The sequence below is a fragment of the Mobula hypostoma genome, chromosome 2, assembly GCF_963921235.1.
Source record: "Mobula hypostoma chromosome 2, sMobHyp1.1, whole genome shotgun sequence".
Taxonomy (NCBI): domain Eukaryota; kingdom Metazoa; phylum Chordata; class Chondrichthyes; order Myliobatiformes; family Myliobatidae; genus Mobula; species Mobula hypostoma.
Genome location: NC_086098.1, coordinates 210,899,647 through 210,926,823, shown reverse-complemented (window position 1 = coordinate 210,926,823; position 27,177 = coordinate 210,899,647). Strand labels below are relative to the sequence as shown.

Here is a 27,177-nt window from a genome sequence, read left to right as displayed (position 1 = left end):
AAATATTTTAACCTGGATGAATGGTTTTTACAGTTTTAAGTCTATTCTGTTCACTTGGATTTCTTGCATGTGTTGATAAAAGTAGTTGGCTGAAGCTTTCTCTGTTGCAAGGAGTCAAAGAGTTGCCTTCTATCTGGTCTATTTCCAATCAGCTGGTAATTAGTCTGTCTATTTTTAGTCTCTATTTCTTCCAAAGCCTGTGGTAAGCATACTACCACTATTGATATGTCAGCTTGGTGTCAAATGTGGCTCAGTTGGTAGGCAATTCTTCTATGTATTTGTAGCTTCTCAATTCAAAACCCAGTACTCAGGACTGAACACATTTGTCAAGCTTAAATGCCAGTACAGCACTGAAGAAATGTTGGACCATCAGATATGCAATCCTTCTAATAGGAATTTAACCCCTACCTCGTGGTCATAAATCCCATGTCTTATTTAGAAGAGGACCAAAAATTTATTCCTAGTATCCTGGCTAATATTTATTTGTCTATGATTTACAGTCTCAATATTTCCTAAGGTGCTTTACTGTCAACTAAATGCATTTAAATTATTCATTATTCTGATACCGTAATTGAGACACAACAAGCTCTCTCAAGCAGGAATACAGCCAGATAGCATACTATTTCTTGTCCTCACCTCTTTAAAACTGAATCATAGGATACAGTTCTCATGTATTTCTTCGCCCATCGGAAGAAGTTGACAAAACCTTGATTTATTATCTCATTAGTCTAACAGTACTGTATTCCCTTACAACTCCACTGAGTTCTTGCCTAGTTTATTTAGTCAACTGACTGGTCTGGAAATTGAACCCACAAATTTATGCCTTGGAATTAACACACCTAGCATTCTCTTTCTGCCTTGGCTATGAAACAAATCTGAAAGAGAATTCATTTAAATATTAGGTTTGGCACCAATTCATGTACTTTACTGGGACATCTTTACTGGACCTGGTACTCATTATTATTATGTTGAGCGCACAGCTGTCCATTCTTTCCTGCTGTTTCTTGAGTAGCATTTTTTAGAGACCTAATGCTGTCCCATTGCAGAAAGCTTATAGATTTCCTATGGAACTATTTGTAAACAAATGTAGTTGGTAGGAATTACAAGGATGTCCCTTTAGAACAGAGATGAAGAGGAATATTTTTAGCCAGGGGTTGGTGAATCTGTGGAATTCACTGCCACAGAAGGCTGAGGAGACCAAGTCATTAGGTATTTTTTAAGTGGAAGTTGATAGGTTCTTGATTAGTAAGAACATCAAACAGAAAGAAAGCAGGAGAATGGGGTTGAGAGGGATAATATACTCTCTCAGCCATGAGTGAATGGAAGAGCAGGCTCAATGGGCCAAATGGCTTTAGTATGCTCCTATGTCTTATGGTCTTATAGACTTTTGAAATTCTCACCATGTGTTGCCCTAGAAACTTGTTTTCCCCCCCCATCACTTCATCAATCCCCACTGTCCCCCTCTTTTTGGAATCAATAGCAAGTATAAACTTGGCAGAAGTGAGCACTGCCCAAATTTTCAATCTCTCTGTTCAAAAGTTGTCTGAATCACACCCTTCATAAAATAAAGCATAGCTTCCAAGAGGAGGAGTAGTTAACGATAGACAATGGTGCTTTGATAATTGGCGAATGGCTCCATCCAGTAAATCTCACTGTCTCAGTATTTCTTTATAAAATTGTGCATCGCTGCAAAATTTGCTTCTTGTAGCACAAGTAACTAACTCACACAGATTTGGCAAACTCTTTAACTTTTGGAGAAGAGATTCAATAGTGTAAGCTTGTCTTTGTCTTGAATGGGTATAAAGCTGCTCTGAAGAGTAGTGTGGCTAATTCTTGGCTGCAGTCACTTCCGAAATTTAAAAAAAAATCAGGAAGTGTCATTAACCACACCATCTTTTGTTTATGTTGAGGACAGAAAACTTTTCTTTGCAAGTAGAGAGTTTCTCCTGGCCACAAGTAAACTGTAAGCAGAAGATGTGAACATTTTCCAAATTCCCCAATCTGCTAGCCGATAGTGTTCAAGAGTACTGTACCTCTCAACTAAAGCACCTTTTTGGAACAAAGTATATAGACATCACTTAGCACTTGCGCAAACACCAGGGTTTTGCCTGGGAACTGAGTAGCATAGCATTTCTGACATATTTTGACAGTAAACCTCCATAATGGTGCATTACATTACAACATGGCTTTGAATTCCTTTGATGAATTCTTATGTAGAGTTCTTTTCTTTAATTCATCCATTCTCCTTCTTCCTTGAAGTCATTGTTAGAGTGGGTGGTGGCACCAGTGATGCTCCAGTAATCATCTTAGAGCTCTGCAAAGAGCCAAAACTATGATGATCCCTGTATTGATACTCCGACCCCAAAACAACCTTCCATAATGCTTCTTATTGCAGGCATAGCTGCCAGGGACAACTTTTTGTATGTTGTGGAATCAGTCTGGTATTCGACCTTTCCAGTGGGTCCTTCTTTGGTACGCCAATATACTGTCAAAATGGTTAGTATGTAAATAACCTGAGGCACCTAACAAAGCAAAATCACTTCACCTCTGGCAAACAAATGTGCAACTGAACAAGAGGCCCTTCATGTTCACAGTCTTGTCTTCCTGAAATCAAAAGGAAACCAGTCAAGATATTACTTCAAACTGCAAAAAAGCTTTAAATCAAAGAATGAGATCAGAAAGTTGAAATGGGAAGGAGAACCATATAGTGAGAGATCCAAATTGTTAAGTAATATTGAGACGGCAAATTAACAGGCTTTCAGAAAGAAAGAATGTATAACTCTGCCTCCTCCTCATTCATTACCTAGGGATACTCTACCATAAGCAGGAAACACAGCTTCACTGGAGACACTCTAAACTACGTTGCTGTATACTGTAACTCTCTGTAAAGTTAGACTGAAACAAAAATGTAAACAAAAACATTGCAACAGTGGTTGAAATGGTTGTTAGTCATGTTGCTAAGCAATATAATACCACACTTTGACTCCCTGTGCTGCAGAGAATGAAAGGCTGCATTAATGGCAAGTATTTGTCATATGACCCTCATTACTGTCCATCTGAAAGCTATTTCAGGAAAGAGCGACTGACTTTCTCTCCAATCAGCCAAATTGCTGGTGGATGATCATAAAATTTGAATCTTCCAATGTGACACATTAACACTTTGTGGTTTTCCTTTCTCATGCTGGCTGATGCTGCTGTTTTTGAAATATACTGAAACACTTAAAGTAACTTGTTTTAGTTGTACTTAAGAAGTCTGTGAAACTGGGTTGTAAATCAAGTATCGTAAAAAGATTTAAAGGCTGCACATGAGCAAACACAAATAGACACATGTATGCATATACACAAACGCACACTCTCCTCTAAACAGAGTATTACTTAGGAGGGTTGAGGAAGACATCTGTATCTACTTTATCAGCTTTAAGTATTTATTTCATATTCTTGTTCCAAATGCAGGCTTATTCAAGTACTGCTATACTGATTTCGGGAAACAAAACATCAGATTTACATCTGTGTTTGATGGCTTAATCATCAGAAACAAATAGTAAGCTATTGAAGATGATTTAAAATGTAATTGGAATTAGAATAACAAACACTAAAAGATCAGTGAAAGATTGCCACACAAAAATGAGACGGGGTTTAGAAGAAACTTCTTTGCACAGCAAGTCACTACCACAGCTGGTGTACAGTAAATTGTATCATTTTAAAGGAAAACTAAATAAGCATATAAGGGAGACAAGACTGGAGGGTTAAGTTGATACACTCAGTGGCCACTTTATTAGGCACACCTGCTGGTTAATGCAAATATCTCATCAACCAATCAGGTATCTGTAAATTCATGCATAAAAGCATTCAGACATGGTTAAGAGGAGGAGGAGAAGATGGCGGCGCGACGCAGCACGCGTGGCCTCTCCGGTGAATGATATCTGTAAATCTGTCAAGTAGGGTGCCGTACACAATTCTGATTTGATGGAGACGGACGTGAGAGTACAGAGGAACATCTGGAGAAACTTTTGAAATGCCCTCTTTGCTGCCACTGCTACTGTGTGATCTGGAATCTCCCGAGCAGAAGGCCCCGAATCCTTGGCTTTGCTTGTTTCGGCGGCCAGGGCGAGGTCAAAGGCGCTCGGTAGAGGATGGCGCTCGGGAGGCTGTATCGGAGGGGCTGGTTGGAGGCTCGAAGTTTTCGGATGGAAGGACTTCATTGTCGGCTGTGGTCGGGTGCTTCCAATGCATCAGCAGTTGTCGGTGCCTGGAGGTTTATGTCTGGGAGTTTCTCCCTTTTGATGCCTGCTATCGGGGACTCGGGAGTCGATCGGGACTTAAGACTTTTTTTTACTGTGCCCATGGTCTGTTCCTTATCAAATCATGGTATTGCTTTGCAGTGCTGTAACTATATGTTATAATTATGTGATTCTGTTAGTGTTAGTCTTTGGTTTGTCCTGTTTTTCTGTGTTACCACTCTGGAGGAACATTGTATCATTTCTTAATGCATGTATACATTTCTAAATGACAATAAAAGAGGATACCATGAGGAAACACCAATGCCCTTGAATGGAAAATTCTGCAAAAAGTAATGGATACAGCCCAGTCCATTGCAGGTAAAGCCTACCCCACCACTGTGCACACCTACACAAAATACTGTCACAGGAAAGCAGTATCCACCATCATGGACCTCACTATCTAGACAATGCTCTCTTCTCACTACTGCCACCAGGATGGAAGTACAGGAGCCTCAGGTCCCACACCAGCAGGTTCAAGAACAGTTATTATACGTCAACCATCAGTGCTCTTGAATCAGAGTGGATAACTTCAATCAACTTCATTCACACGACACTGAGCTGCTTCCACAACCTGTGAACTCACGTTGAAGGACTCGATACCTCATGTTCTCATTTTGGTTTGCTTGTTTATTTATTATTATTACTATTTTTAAAATTTTTGTATTTGTATAGTTTGTTGTCTTTTGCACACTGGTTGTTTGTCCGTCTTTGTAATCTGTGTTTTTTCATTGACTCTGTTGTGTTTCTTTGTAGTTATTGTGAACGCCTGCAGGAAAATAAATCATAGGGCAGTACTGTATATGGTAACGCATATGTACTTTTGACAATAATCTTACTTTGAACCGTATTAGGTACAGAAGCTATAGTAGATTCTCATGGGGAAAATAGGAGACTTATAAAGCATACATTTTAGGCTGGACTGGTTGGGGTGAATGGTCTGTTTGTGTTCTGTATGTTCTAGGCAATGCTTGTGTATTTAATACATGTGTTTTGCATCATATATCATATACAAATTATGCAAATCATTTACCTTAGAATTAAATAGATAGGTCTGAGATGCAGTAAGCATTATGATTCTATGAAGACAGCAGCTGTGATGGGACAAATGGCCTTTTCTCATTCCACACTTACATTTTTAATACAGATATAAAAAATACTTAACATATCTTTTCTTCTGTTTTACCGAACTCTATTAATAAATATGGAAATAAATTTTGTTTTCTGCAATTGGCTGCACGTAGTCTTCCAAACTCCGATTTCAAGAACCTTATCTCATTATTTTGTAGGACACTATGTCATAATTGCAAAGCAATGAAAGTGTTCTTCTCACTTTATTTGCTCACCCTTTCTCTCTGGCATGCTATCTCCCTTCTTTGATCAATTGTGGTGAGCATTGTGCAGGATTTATAATTGGGTGTTATTTTGGGAAAGCAATTTAAAATTGAACTTCATTTCTTGATATTGTGTGTGTTGCTTGGATTTCCAGCATCTCCAGATTGTCTCTTGTTTGTGCCTTGGTATTGTGTGTTCTCCTTTGTCTCAAGCATACTCATACACTTTCTTTTAATTGCCATGCTAGAAAGATTTGGTAAGTGACCTGAGTAAATGGTTGTCTGACTTCTAAATAATTTTCTTAGCTTTAAAGAAGTAGATAATAGCCATTGGTTTTACAATGTTGTGCATATGATATGAATGATTCTACTTGCTTAACAACTTAAATCATTTTCAATGTTAGGTAAATAAGAAGGTTTTGATAGTAATCAGTGATAGGTGCTGGCTTTCTTTAGATTAAATTTAAAAATTCTTTTAATATGAAACTTTTCTTTTAATTGGAGATGTTCTCAGTTTCATCATTTTCTCTGTTCTTCAGCCAAATGGTCATTCTTTGTCAGCCTTGATAATAAATGTTGAGGTTTCAAGAACCAGAGTTGTATCAAGCCAAAACTAGTTCTTTCCTCATCCACGTGCTTCACAGCACAAGCCAATCAGTGGTGAAAACTATTTTGCTTCCTGAACCTAGATGCACCAACCCAATTGTAAGGGTTTTCAGCACAGATATTGGATTGAACATATGCCTAGAAATTCAGTTACATAATGATTTTTTTGTGTTATGTAATTGGAAATTAACTTTTTCCAGAATGAACTTCAATAATAACCATTTCCAGGAGATTTTGTGTCACTTTGGAAATTCAGCTGGGCAGTACTGGGCATGAGTCATCATTGCATCCCTGATGTGATTTCCACAACGGGTTGCAGAGAATAATATAATATCCCCAGCAATGCTTCTTTTAGGTATTGCGATGAAACCCCTTGTTCAGCAGTTCCAGAACAATCCAAATTTTTCTATTGCAACATTGGACTGAATGCCCTATGGACTTACTTTGCATCCTTTAGCATGCCCCTTCCCCACTATCACTCAATCTTCTATTAAGCTCACATCTGTTGAGTCCTAATGCTTAACCTGGAGCATTAGGGGGCAATAGAAGTTTGCAAATGCTTATCAGTGATCTGAAGTTTCATTGACACCTTCTACCGCACCCATCTAGAATTTAGAATTTGTAGCCATTAATTATTGTCTATTTAGTACAAGGGTGGTGTGTTTTACCAAAAGAACACTCAAAAAGCTTAATTCAGTATATTATAAGAGGAGTCTGCTTCCTTTACTTCTCTGCATCCTTTAAGTTGCTGTTCCCCAATTTATATGAGTGAAACTTTCTAGATCAGGACTTCTTTTAGCTAAAGAAATAATATAAATATATCGTTCCAAACCTCAGCACAAAAAAACAAATATTCAAGGGTTGGTTTTTTTCATCTGTCAGTCATATATTCTCTGCTGGAGTGGCCACAGGCTGGACAGCAGTGCAAACCATTTGAAATTGATATTGGTATCTGGTTCAAATTTTTGAGTTTTTTTTTTCGCCATTAGTTTGAAGTTCTTCACATCTTTATTGCCTATAAAATTTGCTTAAATTAGGAACTGAAACTAAAATTCCCCCAGATAATTTAAATCGGGTTCAGACCCAGCAATAGTACTTCTATTAATATTTCACCATTTCAAATATTAATCCTTCCAGCCTCTTAAAAAAAACAATGGGTTTGTTGTTGCCAGCAGAATTCCATAAGAAAGATGTAAGAATAGTGTTCCTATAGCACAGCAGGTGTATGCAGTAGCAAGAACTCAGTAGAGGCTGCTGCCCATGGCATTGCATGCCCAGAATCAAACTGAATAGAATATTGACATCTGAAAACCTTTGGATTCATTGTGGTGCTGAATGATGGTGAACTATTAATAGAAGTACTATTGCTGGGTCTGAACCCGATTTAAATTATCTGGGGGAATTTTAGTTTCAGTTCCTAATTTAAGCAAATTTTATAGGCAATAAAGATGTGAAGAACTTCAAACTAATGGCGAAAAAAAAACTCAAAAATTTGAACCAGATACCAATATCAATTTCAAATGGTTTGCACTGCTGTCCAGCCTGTGGCCACTCCAGCAGAGAATATATGACTGACAGATGAAAAAAACCAACCCTTGAATAAATTTTCAAAACAATTTCACCACTAGAGCAACCAAAAGAAAGCTACTTACGTACATTTAAAGCCCCTGTTTCTCAGTTACTTGAGTGGGATGCAGCATGAAAAGATAGGAAACTGAGATAGAGAGTGGGGATTTTGGGAAGAAAGGTAGAAGGGAACAGAAAGTGGACTAGCAGACTTTACTAGGTACATCACCTTAGCAAAAGGATACCTGTGATTGGGCAATGGGAACTGAGAGCCATGATCAGACCAAATGGACCCTGGAGGGGTAATAATCAGGAGACCAGGGCTGAATCAGAGGGCTGCAATACCATATTATCGAAGCATGGCAAACAATTGTCATTAACTAAGAGTGACGTCTTTATGATGATTTCCCATGGTGACCCCTTGTTACACTGTTTTCATTGTGGTGTGCTCTTTGGGAAACTGTGTTTCGAACACAGGTCATAAACCTTGGCTTTTTGATTTAATTTCTTCCACCAAACAAAAGCAGCTCTGTGCATTGTAGATGTCATGACATGTTCAACAGACAACAAGGAAGTAGTATTGGCATTAGGGTAAATAGAGCCAGGAAGTATCCAATCCATTGGATAGCATTTCACCAGGAAATATGTGCAGACACGACAAAATGTTCCTGAAATTGCTCACTTAGTGGGATTAGAGCCTACCAAACAGGCCTAAGTAAATTTCCTCTACTCCAGTTTCCAGGTAATTATTCTCTTGAGAAAGAAGGGAAAACAGTTTGCTTCCTCTCCTTTCTTTGCAACCCCAGCCGAAGAGGTGATTACTGTTCTCTGATTAATTGTTCCTCCTTAAGGGTTGAGTACATAGCTTTTACTTGTATAAGTCAGACAAAATCATTCTCTTGTCCCAAAATGTAACAAACCAAATGATGAAATCATGTTAACTGGATCCAAATGGATTTCTAGATTTGCATGATTTCTTATGGCCTGCATTAGATTCAAATTTAATGATAGTGATGCAAATGAATAGGTGATAATATTTCATTGTTTGTAAATATTTAAATAACGTTTCTCAAGGGATGAAGTATTTTAATTTTTTTTTGCTTATTCATGAACCTTGAACTTGATTGGTTTTCTACAAGTTGGCTCAGGCCTGAAATGTATTTCAGTTGCAGGTTCTTAGTTTCATTTTATGTATCAGATCTTACTTAAAGTTCTGGTTTATCAATTTTATATCAAACAGAGAAGGAACACTGTATCTAATCAACTACTTAACACAATCCAAGTTTTCAATCCTTTGTATTTTATTTGTTGTGATTGACAGCAGTTAAAGATTAGAAGCTTTATACCTGAAAAATGTGTTGATGATCTATCTGGGAGATATTGTTATAGCAATTACAGCAGAGCAGAGTCTACATCTAAGCCAACCATTAATCACTAAACCAAGTAGGCTGTATATTTATAGAATAGTTCTGGCAATCTGTAGCCACAGAAGTGGAAAGTTCCTAAAATTAAAACAGCATTTTAAAAGTTAGTGCAGTCGGTCATCGTAGTGACGGCTAAGTCCTTATCTAACATCTTGCTTTGGATTGTGCATACTTGCATCACAAATCTATACTGATTTTTTTTAGTTTAGGCAGCATCTATCTACATCAGATAAGAGTCTGATAAGCAAAAGATCCCTTTCCCCAACCAACAGTACAGGAAGTCTCATGTCAAGTTTTGACTTTCAGCATTATTGTACAATTTAAAGTAACTGGTGAAGCATTCAGATAAATTATGTATTTGCTAAAATACCATGGAAGCCTAAAATAATTGATGTTGCTTTTAAATGCTGTTCGCACTCTGTGACAGATTATGTGAAACCATTGCCATTTTAAAATTCTCTGAGCCTTTGAGAAGCTATAGATGAGGAAATAAATTGGAGAGCTTCATTGTTTTTAGTTCACTGCTTCCGTGATTTCATATGAGTTCTCTATTATTTTGCACAATTCCTGTCAAAATAATTCCATGCTTGATGCAGGACAACAGTGATGAAATAGTAGCAACTGTTTTAAAATTCTGTCAGTGAAAATAAAATTCTATCTGGTATTCTGTAACCAGTATTTGGTGTAAAATTACAAGACTAGTTAGAAATAACAAGAAGTAAACTTAAAAGGAGCCCTCTGCACTGCTACACTATGTAAGGAGCCGTACCACAAAACTACCTCATTAGGCCTCACATCAAGTGTGCTTCCTACAGCATGAAAATTACTGCTTTCTCTAACATAGGGTTGTCCACAATGAGGACCAAGAACCACTCATATCCCTTTAGCATTGGTATTCCAGCTTTGAATTCTACATGCACTAATATTTCATATCTTTTTCCTTAATATTATTATATGTTTGGAACCTGGGAATCATAGAGGAAGAAAGTATAAGAGCAAAGAAGTTATATTTAGCTTATATTAAGCTATAACTATAACTGGATGCTGCTAGCAATTTGGCACACCTAACATCAGGAAAGATGTGAAAATGTCAGGAGTGCAGAAATGATTTATTGAACTAGTTCCAGGGATGTGAAGTCTGAGCTTTAAGTTAGACTGAAGAAGCTGGTATTGTTTGTCTAGGAGAAAAGGAAACTGAGATGAAATTTGATGGTGGTGAAAAAAGTCATGGCTGATTTTGATAGGGGATATCGTGAAAAACTATTTCTGCTAGCGAGTTGCTGGCAAATTGTGCTTTTTAGTTGAGCAAATAAAGGTATTTGTTAGTAATTGCAGATTCTCTCTGTGCTTCCCTGATCATTATTACTAAGGGGTAGATCCTTATAAGAAAATGGTTAAGGACAGTGTTACAAATTTAAAGTTATAACCAATAGATAGAAATAAGCTGTGAGGTAAAATATTTTTTATGCAAAGTGTATTTATTTATAATCTGAAACTCACTGACTATAGGGATTGAGGAAACAAGTCATTTTGGCTCTAAAAAGGGAATTTGATTGGTAAGAGGATAACGTACAGCATTATGGGAAAACAACAGGTCTTTGGGATTAATGGGAATGCTAGGATCTGACACATACTTGATAGGCTTCCTTCTATACTGTACGACTCTATAATTCTCGGTGCGACTTAATATGCAAATATGCGGGATCACAAATTTAAAATTTGTGTGGGAGCATTGAGAATATAATCTATTCACATGACCTACAAAGACAAACAAGGCCTTTGTGTTTCTGTGTAGTGAACCATTAAAACATGCTTTGGAGTCACTATCCTGTATTGCTTCTTAGCTTCATATTTTCATAGAACACATCATAAGCCATTTTCTCTGATTTGAAATAGATATAGTTATTTAGGAAAGTGTATCGCTGTCATTTATTTCCGTCTCCAGATCACTCTTGAGAGGTTGATGTTGAGCAAAAGAAATTATAGAACATGTATTGGATGAAATAAAAACTAATTCCTGCTCTAAGCACCATGAGATAAATTTCCTATCATTCAAATTTATGTGTACCTTCCAGAACAAGAGGAAGTGCAAGGTTCAGCAGGCCTTTGACCTGATACATCAGGTTACAAAATACACATGGACTAAGATGTTAACTGTCCTGTGCTATCACCAGTGGGATCATCAGTTGATCTGCCACCAACTGATGATCCCACTGGTGATAGCACAGGACAGTTAACATCTCAGGTCAAAGACCTGCTGAACATTGAACAAGAGGAAGTGCAATGTTCAGCAGGCCTTTGACCTGATACATCGACAATACCTTTTCTACAACAGATGAGGTTCAACCCATTGAGTTCTTTCAGCAGATTGTTTGTTGCTATAATGTTGTATTCAGGTGTAAAATTTGCCAAAGCAACATATTTACTCATTCCAATTTTTCATTACTGATACAATTACTTATAGAAGTCAGCTATTTAAAGGGTCAAATTCCTGAAGTTCAAAGCTTTTCCATTTATAAGACAATTTGCCATGTGCCATGATCATGTGTAAGAGAGTAGGTTATAAGGAAATAAATGAGAGGATTGGAATAAGGCGATACACTGAGAGGCAGCAGAAACAAGGAGATATGCAATGTATGAGCAGGTATAGTGGTTCATGTATCATGATTTGTTTTTGTGAAGAGATACTGAAAGGGTTAACATATGAGGAGCACTTGATGGCTCCTTAAAAGCTGAAGCTTAAAATGAGGAGGGAATCTCATCGAAACCTGGCAAATATTGAAAGGCCTGGAGCAGACGTGAAGATCATGCTTCTAAAAGAGCCACAGCAAGTTTTAGTCTATTTATAGTACTTTAGATAATGAAGATATATTGCAGAAAGAAACAGAGTGGATGACAAAACTGAAGCTGTACAGATATTCAGACTGAGACAAGCTCCCCTCATGCAGTCACTGATAAACTCATGATTTTACTGCTGGATTCATTGCTCATCAGCAGAAAAATGTTAAAAACTGGTGCAAATAACTATAATTAGCTATAAAGTTTTTGCATAGGATTTGCCTATTGCCTTTTGCTACTGTAGGGCTGATGTAAATGACATCATGTTTGCTTGCATTTCAAACGATAAACTAACTTCTAAGGAAGGCGTTAACAACAGCTTTTGTTTGTTTTTGTTTAGAAATGATGCATGTGAATACTTACCTAAGTAGTGGCATAGGAGCAAAAATACATCCCTTTTTTTGTTACTGTGTATACAAAATGTTTGCTAAATTACTAACAGAATGGTGTGAGCAAATGTATTTCAAGCCTGTTCCTCAATACAATGTTCAAGTGCATTGCTTACTATTTTTATTCCACCTTTCCTCTTTCAATCCTCACCTTTCAATTAACACATACCTCTTAATTTCTCCTCTCTCCCTTCCCGTATAGTGGTTACTCTATTGAATAAGTAACTCAGGGGAAGCAAGGTTATATTTCATTATGACTCATGGAGAATTTAAAGTGATCCAACTTTGTACACGAAACCCAGCTTGTTCAGTAATATTGTGTCAGGATGCTAACTTGTTCTCCTGATCCAGTCCTGTGTGAATGTGATTCCAGGTCACTTTCTATGGCTAACCATATAACAATTACAGCACAGAAACAGGCCATCTCGGCCCTTCTAGTCCATGCCGAACTCTTACTCTCAGCTAGTTCCACCGACCTGCACTCAGCCCATAACCCTCCATTCCTTTCCTGTCCATATATCTATCCAATTTAACTTTAAATGACAACATCGAACCTGCCTCAACCACTTCTGCTGGAAGCTCGTTCCACACAGCCACCACTCTCTGAGTAAAGAAGTTTCCCCTCATGTTACCCCTAAACTTTTCCCCTTTAACTCTCAATGCATGTCCTCTTGTTTGAATCTCCCCCACTCTCAATAGAAAAAGCCTATCCACGTCAACTCTATCTATCCCGCTCATAATTTCAAATACCTCTATCAAGTCACCCCTCAACCTTCTACGCTCCAAAGAATAAAGACCCAACTTGTTCAACCTTTCTCTGTAACTTAGGAGATGAAACCCAGGCAACATTCTAGTAAATCTCCTCTGTACTCTCTCAATTTTATTGACATCTTTCCTATAATTCGGTGACCAGAACTGTACACAATACTCCAAACTTGGCCTTACCAATGCCTTATACAATTTCAACATTACATCCCAACTCCTATACTCAATGCTCTGATTTATAAAGGCCAGCATACCAAAAGCTTTCTTCACCACCCTATCCACATGAGATTCCACCTTCAGGGAACTATGCACCATTATTCCTAGATCCCTCTGTTCTACTGCATTCTTCAATGCCCTACCATTTACCATGTATATCATATTTTGATTAGTCCTACCAAAATGTAGCACCTCATATTTATCAGCATTAAACTCCATCTGCCGTCTTTCAGCCCAACTCTTCTAAGTGATCTAAATCTCTCTGCAAGCTTTGAAAACCTACTTTATTATCCACAACTCCACCTGTCTTAGTATCATCTGCATACTTACTAATCCAATTTACCACCCCATCATCCAGATCACTAATATATATAACAAACAACACTGGACCCAGTACAGATACCTGAGGCACACCACTAGACACCGTCCTCCAATCTGACACACAGTTATCCACCACTACTCTCTGGTGTCTCCCATCTAGCCACTGCTGAATCCATTTCACTACTTCGATATTAATACCTAATGATTGAACCTTCCTAACTAACCTTCCATGTGGAACCTTGTCAATGGCCTTACTGAAGCCCATATAGACAACATCCACCGCTTTACCCTTGTCAACTTTCCTAGTAACCTCATCAAAAAATTCAATAAGATTTGTCAAACATGACCTTCCACGCACAAATCCATGTTGACTGTTCCTAATCAAACCCTGTCTATCCAGATAATTATATATACCATCTCTAAGAATACTTTCCATCAACTTACCCACCACTGACGTCAAACTCACAGGCCGATAATTGCTAGGTTTACTCTGGAACAACATGAGCAATATGCCAATCCTCCGGCACCATCCCTGTTTCTAATGACATTTGAAATATTTCTGTCAGAGCCCCTGCTATTTCCACACTAACTTCCCTCAAGGTCCGAGGGAATATCCTGTCAGGACCCGGGGACTTATCCACTTTTATATTCCTTAAAAGTGCCAGTACTTCCTCTTCTTCAATCATCATGCTTTCCATAACTACCCTACTTGTTTCCATTACCTTACACAATTCAATATCCTTCTCCTTAGTGAATACCGAAGAAAAGAAGTTGTTCAAAATCTCTCCATTTCTTTTGGCTCCGCACATAGCCGTCCACTCTGATTCTCTAAGGGACCAATTTTATCCTTCACTATTCTTTTGCTATTAATATACTGTAGAAACCCTTTGGATTTATGTTCACCTTACTTGTTTTCACTTACCTAACAAGCTACTTAATTGTAACAAATCATTAAAAAGAATTGTGGTTCAAGAAGGGGATGTCACCCACCATCTAGCCTCAGCTTTCTCTTGTTTTCAGCAAATCAGAGCTGGGTAGGAAATGTCAGTGATGCCAGCAATTTCTCCATACTTAAAATAGATATTCTCTTTTATTTGCTCTTTTTTTCTGACTCACATATTTCCATCTCTTTTTAAACCATTCAACTCATCTTCCAGTCGTCTAATCTCTCATGATCCTCAAACTTTCCCATTACAGTGATTCGTATTGCCTAACTCGCTTTCTCACTCATTTTCATTTCCTCTCCCAGTTTCATTTTTCTTTCTTTTTCTCTTTAATTTTCCATTGCCATGATTCCCATGCCTATGCCAATTATGTGGATTGTAAAAATATACATGCTAACCATGAGGTTGTTTTGGAGACATGGTTCTCTCGCTCCCCCCCCCCCCCGCCTCCATACCTGGCCTTCTTCTTTCACCCAACTATACAACCCCTCCCACCCACACCCATTGTGAGTAATTCCTCATTCGCAATCAGCTCACTCCTTACATCAACTGGTAATCTCCCGACTCCATTCACAATGATTGATCTGCCATTCATCTACCTCCCACACCACCATCCCCCAGGACTGGTCTTATCTCATCCAACCTCAGTCATCCTCATAACTGACACCCTCTATTAACAATCCCCTACCAGTCTGGCAACTGAACCTCTCAACCAGTTTCTCTGGATTGCTTCTTCTACCAATCTACAATGATCTTTCAATCAATCTCTATCCATGGATCCATGTTCAAAGATCCCTCTGTTAATTTGGGCTCAACTCTGTACTCCTCTGGCCTGTTAACTTCACTTCTAAGTCCCCGTAAAACTTCCCATATCTTAGGAGTCACTCATCAGTGAAGATCTTCATCAGTGATGAAATTTACTGCTATCTCTGGTACGTCAGTACGGCTTTTGTTGTCAGAGGAAAGGAAAATTCAAAGATCAAGACTTTAAACATGCCAGAATGCTCATGGTCTATGAAGCAACAATGATCCCTGTCCTTCTGTATAACTCAGTAACATAGACTAAAACAGGCACATCAAACCATTGGAGAGATACAACCAATGCTCTCTCAACAAAATCCTCCAGATCTATTGCCAGGTAAATTAATCCTGAAACAGACCTTTTGGGGGTACTTGTCAAAGAAGCTAGGATGTCTGGCATTGAGATCCATGGATCTGGCTCTTTGTACATGAGGAGATAACCTTCCAAATACTTTTTGGCATAGATGTTCAAAAATGCCAGGGGCATCCCAGAAAAATATTGTTTTCTGCTGGATTCCAGATATTAGCTGGATCCTGACATTTTTGCTGAGCTTTCAATTTCTGGTGTAAAATCTCAAGGACAATTTGTATGAATGCACCAAGTTAGTGATTGAGAGCTTGACTCTATGCTGTGATGAATTCATAATTATTTTGACAATATAGAAAAATGTGTCTGCACAATTGGGCCTATCCATAACTGTTTACTGGATGATGTTATCTATTTAGAACATTGTAAATTGTTTTGATGTTCCATTGCCTTTGCCAAGACCATTAATAAATGAGGACAGGCAGCACTATGGATCTTATACGTGAATCATCCTCTAATTTTCCTGTTGGCAGGAAGCACCTGACTTCTGCCTTAAACCTTGGCTAAGTTTGAGGTCTCTGCGCATACAGAATTTTGAAAGGAAAAGATTCTTTTGCTTACTTCAGCTGGTTTAATGAATGGAGAATTGAGATAAGAGAAAATTGGATACTTTGATACACATATGTTTAGTGACTTAAAAGGCTACTACAAGTCCCTAGGCAAAATAAGAAAGTTTAGCTGCCACTATCCATGTTACTACAGAAGCAAAAACCAGAGCATCTCTTCTATAAATAGGCAATCTGTGCCTCAAAGTTTATCCACATTCAGCAGAGTATCAATAGTATGCTTCCTTTAAGTTTAATTCGGTTGAAATTGATGTTATTCATTTTGCATCAAGAGTCAAAGGGCAACACACTGGTACACTGTTTAACATTTTACCGCAATAGACTAGTAATACATTTTGAAGCAACACAACTGAAATTTATCCTAATAGAGTTATACAGCATGGCAGCACAGTGCAGGCCTTTCAGCCCATCTAGTCTGTGCCAGCCTGGTCTTCTGCCTAGTCCCATCTATATACACCCAGACCATTGCCCTTCATACCTCCCTTACCCATGAACTATCCAAATTTCTCTGAAGTGTTATAATTGACCTCCAATCTACCACTTCTGTTGGCAGCTTGTAACACATATGCACCACCCTCTGAGTGAAGAAGAAATAACTATTCCATTGCAACCATTCATGCAAGCTATCTTTGGTTGACACAATATCTATGGGTTATACTTTATACGGTATTACTTTTTAGGAAGGCAACTAACAAAAACAGAGACTCCAATCAAACATCACAATGGCAAACTCCTCTCAATTAACACAATGATATGTCAACAGTTAAAGTGAGACAACAAAGTACATGTCTTTCCTGAAGGTGTGCAGACAATCATTATACTGTATATTCTATATATTTTTTTCAAAAGGTCCCACATAAAAATGTATTTTTGAAAATCTCTTGTCACACAAATAAACTTTGATGTTTCCTATAACTTTAACAAAAACTTTATACTATCCTAGTGAATTCTAACTCCCCACAAGAAGAGAGTAATTCCATTGATCAATCATGTATGGAAATGCCAATAATTCCATTTATTGAACTCTTTTAAAATTTGAAATTACACTTCTACAACCAACACATATCTGTACATGTTCCCACAATAATTTGCAAATCTTTTCAGTGTGTAAAATCCACTTGAACTCATGAAGGTTTTGAAAAACCGGTACCAGAAAATTCACACAATTTCTTTGACGTTCCCTAATACCAAAATGTATTGAGCTGAAAATCGGTCTCTGTGGTTGTGTGTGTTTACCTACAGCAGGTGAGGAAATAAGACCATCTGAGAACTTTCACCCACGTTTTTCATCTTCAAGTTATTAATAGATTGAGGGGGCAAGTAAACTTTCCATATAGTCAAAGCACAAAGGGCAGGAAGTTATAGAAAATACACATTGAAGTCTGAGCTAGACAAAATGGAACACAAAACTTTCACTCACTATCTTCTGAGTCATACTGTAAATGGCCACTCCGTGTTTCTCTGTTTTACAATTACAGTGTTGGCAAATATTTGAAGTTCAGGGTGGATCAATAAAGTTGTAATAATGGCATACTCTGAATGGAATTAACTATTAACAAGAACAATAGTAGATAGGGTCTTGTTTTTTTTTTGAATTTTGATAAAAGTTAATCCATTTTTCATTGTGGTTATTGATTCTCTTAATTCCTGATGGTCATGTCTGATACAAAATATTGTAAGTTTCTAGCCAAAATCTGAGCTGTGACCTTATTTAGACAGTGATGGGTGAACAGATTTGCTTTTATTGTGGTTTTCAGCCCACAATCTGACCCAATACAATAACTGGAGAGTTGTGTTCAACATGTGGAAAATGCATGTTTTTCATAAAACACCACCTCCCAAATTGCTGTGCAGGTGCCAGTGTTCCTTATGAATTTATTGTCTATTGCTTCTGGTTATTTACTGGAAACTGTGTTTTTATTTAATAGATTGAGTTTGTGAGATTGGGAATTTTATCACATCACCATTTGCTTTGACACCATGTTTTCTTGGAGTAGATTTAGAAATGTGCATGATTTCTAAATGATGTCAAGGAAAGTCAAAGAAGCATAAAAGAAAAAGAGAAGGCATAAAATATAGCAAAAATTAGTGGGAAGTTAGAGGATAGAGAAGCTTTTAAAAACCAACAGAAGGCAACTAAAAGTGCCACAGGAGAGAAATAAAAATGAGATAGGAAGTTAGGCTGGCCAAACATATAAAAGAGGATACCAAAAGTCTTTTTGGGTATATAAAGAGCAAAAGAGAGATGAGAGTGGATATTGGACTGCTGGAAATGGGGGACAAACTTAAATATTTGGGGTCAGTCTCCCTTAGTAGTGTACCAGAAATTCAAGATTGTTGGGGCAGAAGTGAGTTTAGCTGCTATTACTAAGGAGAAGGTGATTGGGAAGCTGAAAGGACTGACGGTAGTTAAGTCATCTGGACTAAATGGACTACACCCTAGGGTTCTGAAAGAGTTGGTTGATGAGATTGTAGAGGCATTGTAATGTTATACAGGTCGATCTTCACTAATCTGACTACCTGTAATCCAGTTCGTTTGATAATCCGGCACTGATTATGCTTAATGTGATCCTTCTGTAATTCGGCATTTTCACTAATCCGGCACTCCTCAAGTCTCAATGGTGCTGGATTAGTGAAGGTCGACCTGTATTTGTTTTTATCTAATATACAAAATTTGTGAATTTCATAATTTGATACTCTGCATCTGACCGAGGAATTTAATGTGCTGATCTTATTTCTTTTTCTTTTGCAGTTAATGAAATTATAAGAAAAGATCTTTCTGCAGTCATTGTGCGAAGCCAGTCATAGACACAGCAGATTTACAACGGACACTTCCTTGCATAAGCTTGGAATTTTTCTGCACTTCTAGTGGTACCCTTGGTGTGTCAATAGGTCAGCTGTAAGGTTCACATTCAGCTGCACAGAACAATATGCTGGCAAGGAGTTGGTTTCTCTGACTAATCACTATGGGAATTTTCACCTTGTGAATTTCAGCTTAGCAAATTTTCATCATTGTTTCCATTCATTCAGTGTATTTATTGGGGTCAATAACTGTATTTTCAGTTTATACTTGTACAATTTTATTCACTTAGATTACACCCATTTCCTCTCAAATTTTCAAAGGACTGAACTTCAGACCAGTCTACTAGAACTTTGAGCTATTTTTAAGCTTTTCTTATTATCTTCTTTAACTACAAGGGCGAGAAATATCTTTGCAATAATTTTCACAGAAGTCAAAATGAAAAGTTCTGGTATGAAAAAGCAGTTTAACTGCAAGAATGTGCATCATTGCCACTTTGACATCTCAGATAAAATACACTTTTTGTTGAATCTACCCGGCTGCAACTCTAAATTGAGTGCAAAAATTTGACGATTTGCATTGAATATTGGGTAACTGGTAAATGAACAGCAGGAGCATAAAGTTTCTATCAAACTATGTAAGTTATTTTATGTCCAGTAGTTTAAAGAGTATAGCTAGAATCAATATGCCCTGTTGAAGTTCAGTGTTTCTTTCTGACATATTCTGGGATGTTGTTAATATAACTTTGACATAAAACAACCTCAGAAGACAAAGTTAAGGCAAAGGTAGAATTCAAGAATAACTAATACTAATAACTAATGCATGTTGATTTATTTAAGCAATACCTATGATCATTGAAGATCTATTTTTTAATATCTCAAGCTTTGAAGAGGCAATTTTTTGTGTATAACTTGTTTTCCCATTATAGAACATAATATTTCAACCACATACACATATAACAAAAGACTTCTTGCTATGTCAAGAAATGCTACCATAGCAGTTTTAGACTACAAATGATTCTACCATTCTTTTAAATCTAAGAATGAAGCCATTTACTATCTTTTCAAAAGGAATCAAGATAATTCAAAATATATGTTAACATATCTGGTGTACATGTTGTTTGTTAATTTTTTTTAATATGTGGTCAAAATACAAACCTCTCTATTGCCAAGGTGAAATTCCACCGTTTATGCCTTAATCAGCCTTGCTGAAAGACACAACACAGTCTGCCTGTATAAAGCAAGTTAAATGTTATCAAATTATTATCATGTTTTAAAATTCTAGGACATATAGTTGCAATTTTATCCTGATAACTAGTCAGTGATTACACAGTATCAGGATTGTTCCTTTTGTAGCCATTTTTAGTTGGATATACAGTAGATTTTAATTAATAAAGCTTTAACCAGTCTTTTGCCCTCAGCTAATTGGATGATGCACATCTTGAGGCATTCAAGTCTGCACATCACTCTTGGGATAGATTTCCTGACACCTATGTTCTAATCTAGAACAAAATACTGTTACAGTGGAGGATGAGAATTATTAATGAATAGACAATAAAGCAGGAATAGAGTCAGATGCAATTCCCTGAAGAAAAGATGGACTATTATGTGCATAAGGATTAAGAATTTAGTATTAATTATTATTGAATTTACAGGACTGTTACCGTTTAATGTTTGGAATATCTCTGATGGCATACTGCTGTCAAACCTTATAAATCCAGTGACCCACTTTGTTGTTGCAAACCACAGATCACCCAAGGTTACAGGAACATTAGTTATACTTCCTGATGAACAGGAAGATCCCTGTATCTGTGCTACTAAAATTTTCCTAATACTTCTTGCATAGTTGGAGCTATGCCTGTCATATGTAATCCCAATTGATGGCATCGGAAAATGCACAGCAGAAGTAGATTTAAATATTATAAATATTAACTTGTTATTGCTAACTGCCACCTTGTGGGGTGACAAAGTATTATCAACGTTAAGGTACTATAAGTCAAATGAAATTAGATGGGAGATAGTACTTGGGTGTCATAATGTTTCAATTTTAACACTTCCCATATAGAAAGGGCTTTTCATATCCTTCAATTTGCTAAACTATGAAAAGATTCATAAGTGTTCTGGTTCTATATAAAATCAATTATGAGAAGACCCTCAGAGTAGGACTGGTTTGTAGTCTGGTACATCATAAGAAATCTTACAGTAAGTTCTTTTGCTTTATAAATAGGTACAGTAAACTTTAGTATCAATATCAATGATTTATTGTTTTATTGATATATTGAATGTAGAAAGCCCAATTATGGTTTTTATGTAGATGAACTTATTTTAGTTTTGTTATAAACGTATATTTAGCTTGCTTAAATCCTGAATGCTTTTTACCATATTTTCATTCCATAATAGCAAATTATAATTAGTTTGTTAGACAGTGTTTCATGTATTATGCAATCAAGCATGAATATTGCCAACTGATATAAATATCTGTTAATGTAGGGATCTGAAATGAGAAGTCTTTAAATGTGTTGGAATATAGAGATAGGGATGGCATCTTCTAATATTACATTGTAGACACAATATGTTCTTTCCCCTTTCAAAAGTCATATGTATTTACTATCAAAGGATAGTTAGTTCGTGGATTAAATTTGTGTCAGGGAATCTACTTTAAAGTTATTTTTCCTGCTTATTACTTAAGAACATCAGAGAGAACACAACTCCTAGTTTTTGCTTTTAAGTTTGCTGTTGCCTGACTATCTACATTTAATCTCCATCTCTTATTTCATATCAGAGTTAAAATAATGATGAAAGAATGTTCCTACCAGTAAATTCTTTCTTAAATTACATTAGTAACCTGATTCCTACATATTAAAAATTGAAACTATTACACGTGAAAAAATGTATCATAACTTCATAAAATCTGTGTAAATTTAAAACAAATTCTATTTTGTTGACCTCAAAATGTTCATATTTTTAATTTATTCCCTTGTTTCTGCAAAAATGCACATTTGAAACAGGACAATAACAGATATAAATTAGAAAGGCAGGTTAAAAATACACAATCCAGTGTACATTTACAAGAATGAAATCTTATAAAGATTTTACAAATTAGCTGGAGTTAATACATTTTTGAATTTCTTTATTTACTTTTGTGATTCCAAGACTTAGTGGTCAATGTATATTTTTTAATAAAATTGGCCCCAGGTTTCTTACATGGCATTCATTGCCATATTTGAATTTTTTATACTGTTAAGTATTATTGTGTCTTTCAAAGTGCACAATATAGCTCAATTCTTGTTTATAAATTCATTTTGTAACAATTTTTTAAATACATGTCAAAAGATGATATTTGAGTTAAATGAAAAATGTTTAACTGAGTCAGTTTCTTGTATGTGTAATGTAATTTATGTACAGTTTATTATGGAACAATATATTGCTTTAGAACATTGTCATCTCCAGCAATTTTTTAATTGCTCAATTTTATCAAGTCTTTCAATTTTGTTTTTGGTGATGCACGGGATCCCTCCATAAGCAGCATTCAGCCCTTTAAAATGATCAGGGCTGCAGATGGCATGTACTTAGAAACTGACAAGCAGGGACATTTTGTATTAGTTTACTGTGGCCATGTTTGTACACTAGGAAACAGCATCTTTCCTCAGTTGTCTAAATGGTCTGCCACAGTGCCTTCCTGTCATTGTACTGAAACAAAAATTAAAGAACTGGATGCCAAAAATATCAACCCTGTTTTTCAAAGGTCTTTGTAAAGTGAAATATTTCAAAGAAAAATCTGTTTTTTTTTGCTAAGGATCTAACAAGCAAAGTAAATTTTGAGCCAACAAAGTTCTTAACAAAGGTCAACGACGGAAAGTTGACTCATAAAGGTCCATGTGTAATAGTAGAAAGAATGTGATAAAGTAATGATTTGCACTGTTAAACGTAATGCCATTGATTAAGAGCAATACTGTATATTCCTTTTGAATGTAGAACTTCTCTAAAGACAGCACTATATTTTTTGTAATGTAAAGATTTCTGCTGCTTACTTTTATATCCAAAAGGTTCTCATTATCTATTCTTGTTTTTCAAAAGCATGATGTTGTTATCTTTATTTTAGAAATTTACTGTAGATTTTTTTTAATATTTTTGTTTCATACTTCTGATCCTAAACCATTGTTTATACTTAATTGCTTATATTCCTGCCTCTCTATAATCCCTTCAGTATCAGATTTGGATTAATGCAATTAATTAATTAATTAATGCTATCTCTCTCTCTCTCTCACACACACAGACATACGCACACACACACACACACACACACACACACACACACACACACACATATATAGTATATCATGTAAAGAAATATATTTGCTAAGATTTTCTAAAAAAAAACTAAGAACCAGCAGAGAAGGGGTTAAATGCATCTGATGAAATAGACACTTATTCTTTAAGCAAGATATTAAATCATTAACTTTTGTATTCTGATGCTAATTGTAGTAACATTTTGCATTGCCATGCTTAGATCTGTGCAATTTATCAATAAAAAAAACAAAAAAGCTTGACTTTTTGGCTGAATTGTTTTTCTTTATTTTTTAGAAATATTAATCGCCAGAAGAAAATGCATTTGATTATAGTCTTAGTACATTAGATCATAAGACATAAGAGCAGAATTAGGCCATTCAGCCCATCAAGTCTGCTCTGCCATTCCATCATGGCTGATCCTGGATCCCACTCAACCCCATGCACCTGCCTCTTGCCATATCCCTTGATGCCCTGACCAGTCAGGAAATGATCAGCTTCTGCCTTTAGTATACCCAGAGACTTGGCTTCCACTGCAGTCTGTGGCAGAGCATTCCACAGATTCACAACTCTCTGGCTAAAAAATTCCTCCTTACCTCTGTTCTAAAAGGTCACCCCTCAACTTTGAGGCTCTGCCCTCTAGTTCTGGATACACCCACCATAGTAAACATCCTCTCCACATCCACCCTATCTAATCCTTTCAACATTCAGTAGGTTTCAATTAGATCCTCATGCTTTTTTCTAAATTCCAGTGAGTACAGGCCAAATGCTCCTCATGTTAACCCCTTAATTCCTGGAATCATACTTGTGAACCTCCTCTGGACTCTCTCTAATGACAACACACCCTTTCTGAGATATGGGATACAAAACTGTCTTACAAAGCCTCAGCATCATCTCTTTGCTTTTAAATTCTGTTCCCCTTGAAATAAATGCCAACATTGCATTTGCCTTCTTTACCACAGAATCAACCTGTAAATTAATCTTGCACAAGGACTCCTAAGTCCCACTACATCTCTGATGTTTGAACCTCCTCCCTATTTAGATTGTAGTCCACACTATTGTTCCTTTCACCAAAGTGCATTATCATACATTTCCTGACGCTGCGTTCCATCTGCCTCTTATTTCCCATTCTTCCAATTTGAATGTCCTGCTGCAATCACATTGCGTCCTCAGTACTACCTACCCCTCCGCCTGTCTTTGTATCATCCGCAAACTTTGCCAGAAAGCCTTCAATTCCATTATCTAAAACATTGACAAACAATGTGAAAAGTAGCAGTCCCAATACTGACCCCTGAGGAACACCACTAGTCACTGGCAGCCAACCAGAAAAGGCCCCCTTTATTCCCACTCTCTGCCTCTTGCCTGTTGGCCATTCCTTTATCCATGCCAGTATATTTCCTGTAACACCATAGGATTTTATCTTGTTAAGCAGCCATATGTGTGGCACCTTATCAAGTGCCTTTTGATATACTTCCTTGAAGAACTAACAGACTTGTCAGGCAAGATTTCCCTTCACAGAAACCATGCTGACTTTGACTTATTTGATGATTAGTCTCCAAGAACCCTGAAACTTCATCCTTAGTAATTGACTCCAACACTTCCTCAATCACTGAGGTTAGGCTAACTAGCCCATAATTTTCAATCTTCTAGTCCTCCAGGACCATGCCAGAATCAAGTCGTTCTTGAAGGATCATGACCAATGCATCCATTATTTCTTCAGCAGCCTTTCTTAGTACTCTGGGATGTAGTCTGTCTGGTTCAGGTGACTTATCCAGTTTAAAACCTTTCAGTTAGCCTCGCATTGTTTTCCTTTGTAATAGCAATGGCACTCTTTCCTGCTCCCTGACCTTCACGGACCTCTGGCACACTGCTACTTTCTTCCACAGTGAAAACAGATGCAAAGTACCCATCTGTCATTTCTTTGTCCCCTATTACTACCTCACCAGCCTCATTTTCCAGTGGTCCAATATCAACTCTCACCTCATTTTACTCTTTATGTAACTGAAAAATTTTTGGGTATCTTTCTTTATATTATTGGCTAGTTTGCTCTCATATTTCACCTTTTCCCTTCTTATAGCTTTTTAGTTGCCTTTGTTGGATTTTAAAAGCTTCCCAATTATCAAAATCCCCACTCTCTTTTGCTACCTTATATAACCTTTCCTTGGCTTTTATGCAGTGCTTAGCTTCCCTTGTCAGACACAGTTGCCTAGCCCTGCCATTTGAGAACAACTTCTGTGAGACATATCTATCCTGTGCCTTGTGAACTATTCCCAGAAACTTCAGCCATTCCTGCTCTGCCGTTGTCCCTGCCAGTATCTCCCTCCAATCCACCTGGGCATGCTCCTCTCTCATGCCTCTGTAATTCTCTTTATTCCATTGGGATAATAACACATGTGACTTAAGCTTCTCCCTCTCTATTTGCAGTATGAATTCAATCATATTATGATCACCACTTCCTGTCGTTACATTGTTAATATTAAAGGTTGAATTTTACAAAGGAGGATGGAAATTTGCTCTTTAAAACTTGAGGTTCAAGTAAAAATGAACTTTAAGTTCAATCTACTAATCTGAACTTTCATATTGCTACATTGGGATAGGGAAATTGTGTTATTGGATTATTTTCTGTTGATATAAGCAGGTGAAAAATATAGATATGAAATTGAAAGATTCAAAGTACATATAATTTCAAGGTATGTATAAATGATACAACCCTGAGATTTGTCTGCTTACAGGCAGCCACGTAACAAGAAACCCGAAAGAACTCAATTTAAAAAAAAGCAACACCCAATGCGCAGAGAGAGAGAAAAAAAAACAAACCTTGCAAACAGTAAAACAAGCACGAGCATTCAGAATGGGATTGAGTCCATAAACCCAAAGCCCGGAGCAGCCAGGGTAGGCCAACAGCCTCAGTCTTAGTTCATTACACAGTGGGGCAAATCACTGCAAAGCTCGCAGACCCTAAGCCTGGAGCAGCCAGAGCACGACGCGGCCTTAGCCTCAGTGCCAAGGAAAGGGGAGTAAAGTGTCGCAGAGCAGAACCAGCCCCGGCCCTCACCTCCAGTCCTGACACCCTAACTCTTCAGTCCATCTGGCCTGGCATTTAATTGTCCAAGCAGTGGGTTGTACCTTACTGATAGGGTCTGGGCCTGGGCCCATGCTTGACCTTTCTAAATCAGCCTGATGCTTAGAAATGCAACAGAATTTTTTTTTGTATTTATATCCGGGGTTCCCAACCTGGGGTCCACCTACTTCTTGCTTAATGATATTGGTCCATGGCATGAAAAAGGTTGGGAACCTCTTATTTATATTAAGCGTGATGGCAATGTTGGAGGTCAGACTAATTAAATAAAGTTCAGACAACATTTATGACTTTGTCTTGACACTTGCAGCTGTAGCAATAACAAAATTGTCATTACTGTGGAAATCTCTCAATAATGTGCAGTTTCTGAATATGAGAAGATGAACATAGAAATCAGGAAATTGTTAGATTCGGCTCCTCTGTGAGATGCCTGTTATAGTTCTCAAAAATGAAATCAACATAAACTTAATATGAACTTTCAACCCTTTGCACACTGCTTTTGCTTCCAAGACTTAAATCCAGGAAATATGGCATGTGACTTGGAGGGGAACCTGGAGGTGTTGGACATGCCTTGTCATTCTTGCACTGGTCCTCTTAG

General features: G+C 37.1%; 1 protein-coding gene across 3 annotated transcripts in view; it reads left to right on the top strand.

Annotated features, from left to right (window-relative positions):
* nfatc2a (nuclear factor of activated T cells 2a) overlaps nucleotides 1–23,752 on the top strand; it is a 167,405-nt gene extending 143,653 nt beyond the window's left edge. For all 3 annotated transcript variants that reach the window (XM_063041478.1, XM_063041477.1, XM_063041476.1), the window contains one exon: nucleotides 19,167–23,752. In XM_063041478.1, the coding sequence (XP_062897548.1) occupies nucleotides 19,167–19,181 (15 nt within the window). In that variant the 3' untranslated portion in view covers nucleotides 19,182–23,752. The remainder of the gene's footprint in view (nucleotides 1–19,166) is intronic.
* The last annotated feature ends 3,425 nt before the right edge of the window (nucleotides 23,753–27,177 follow it).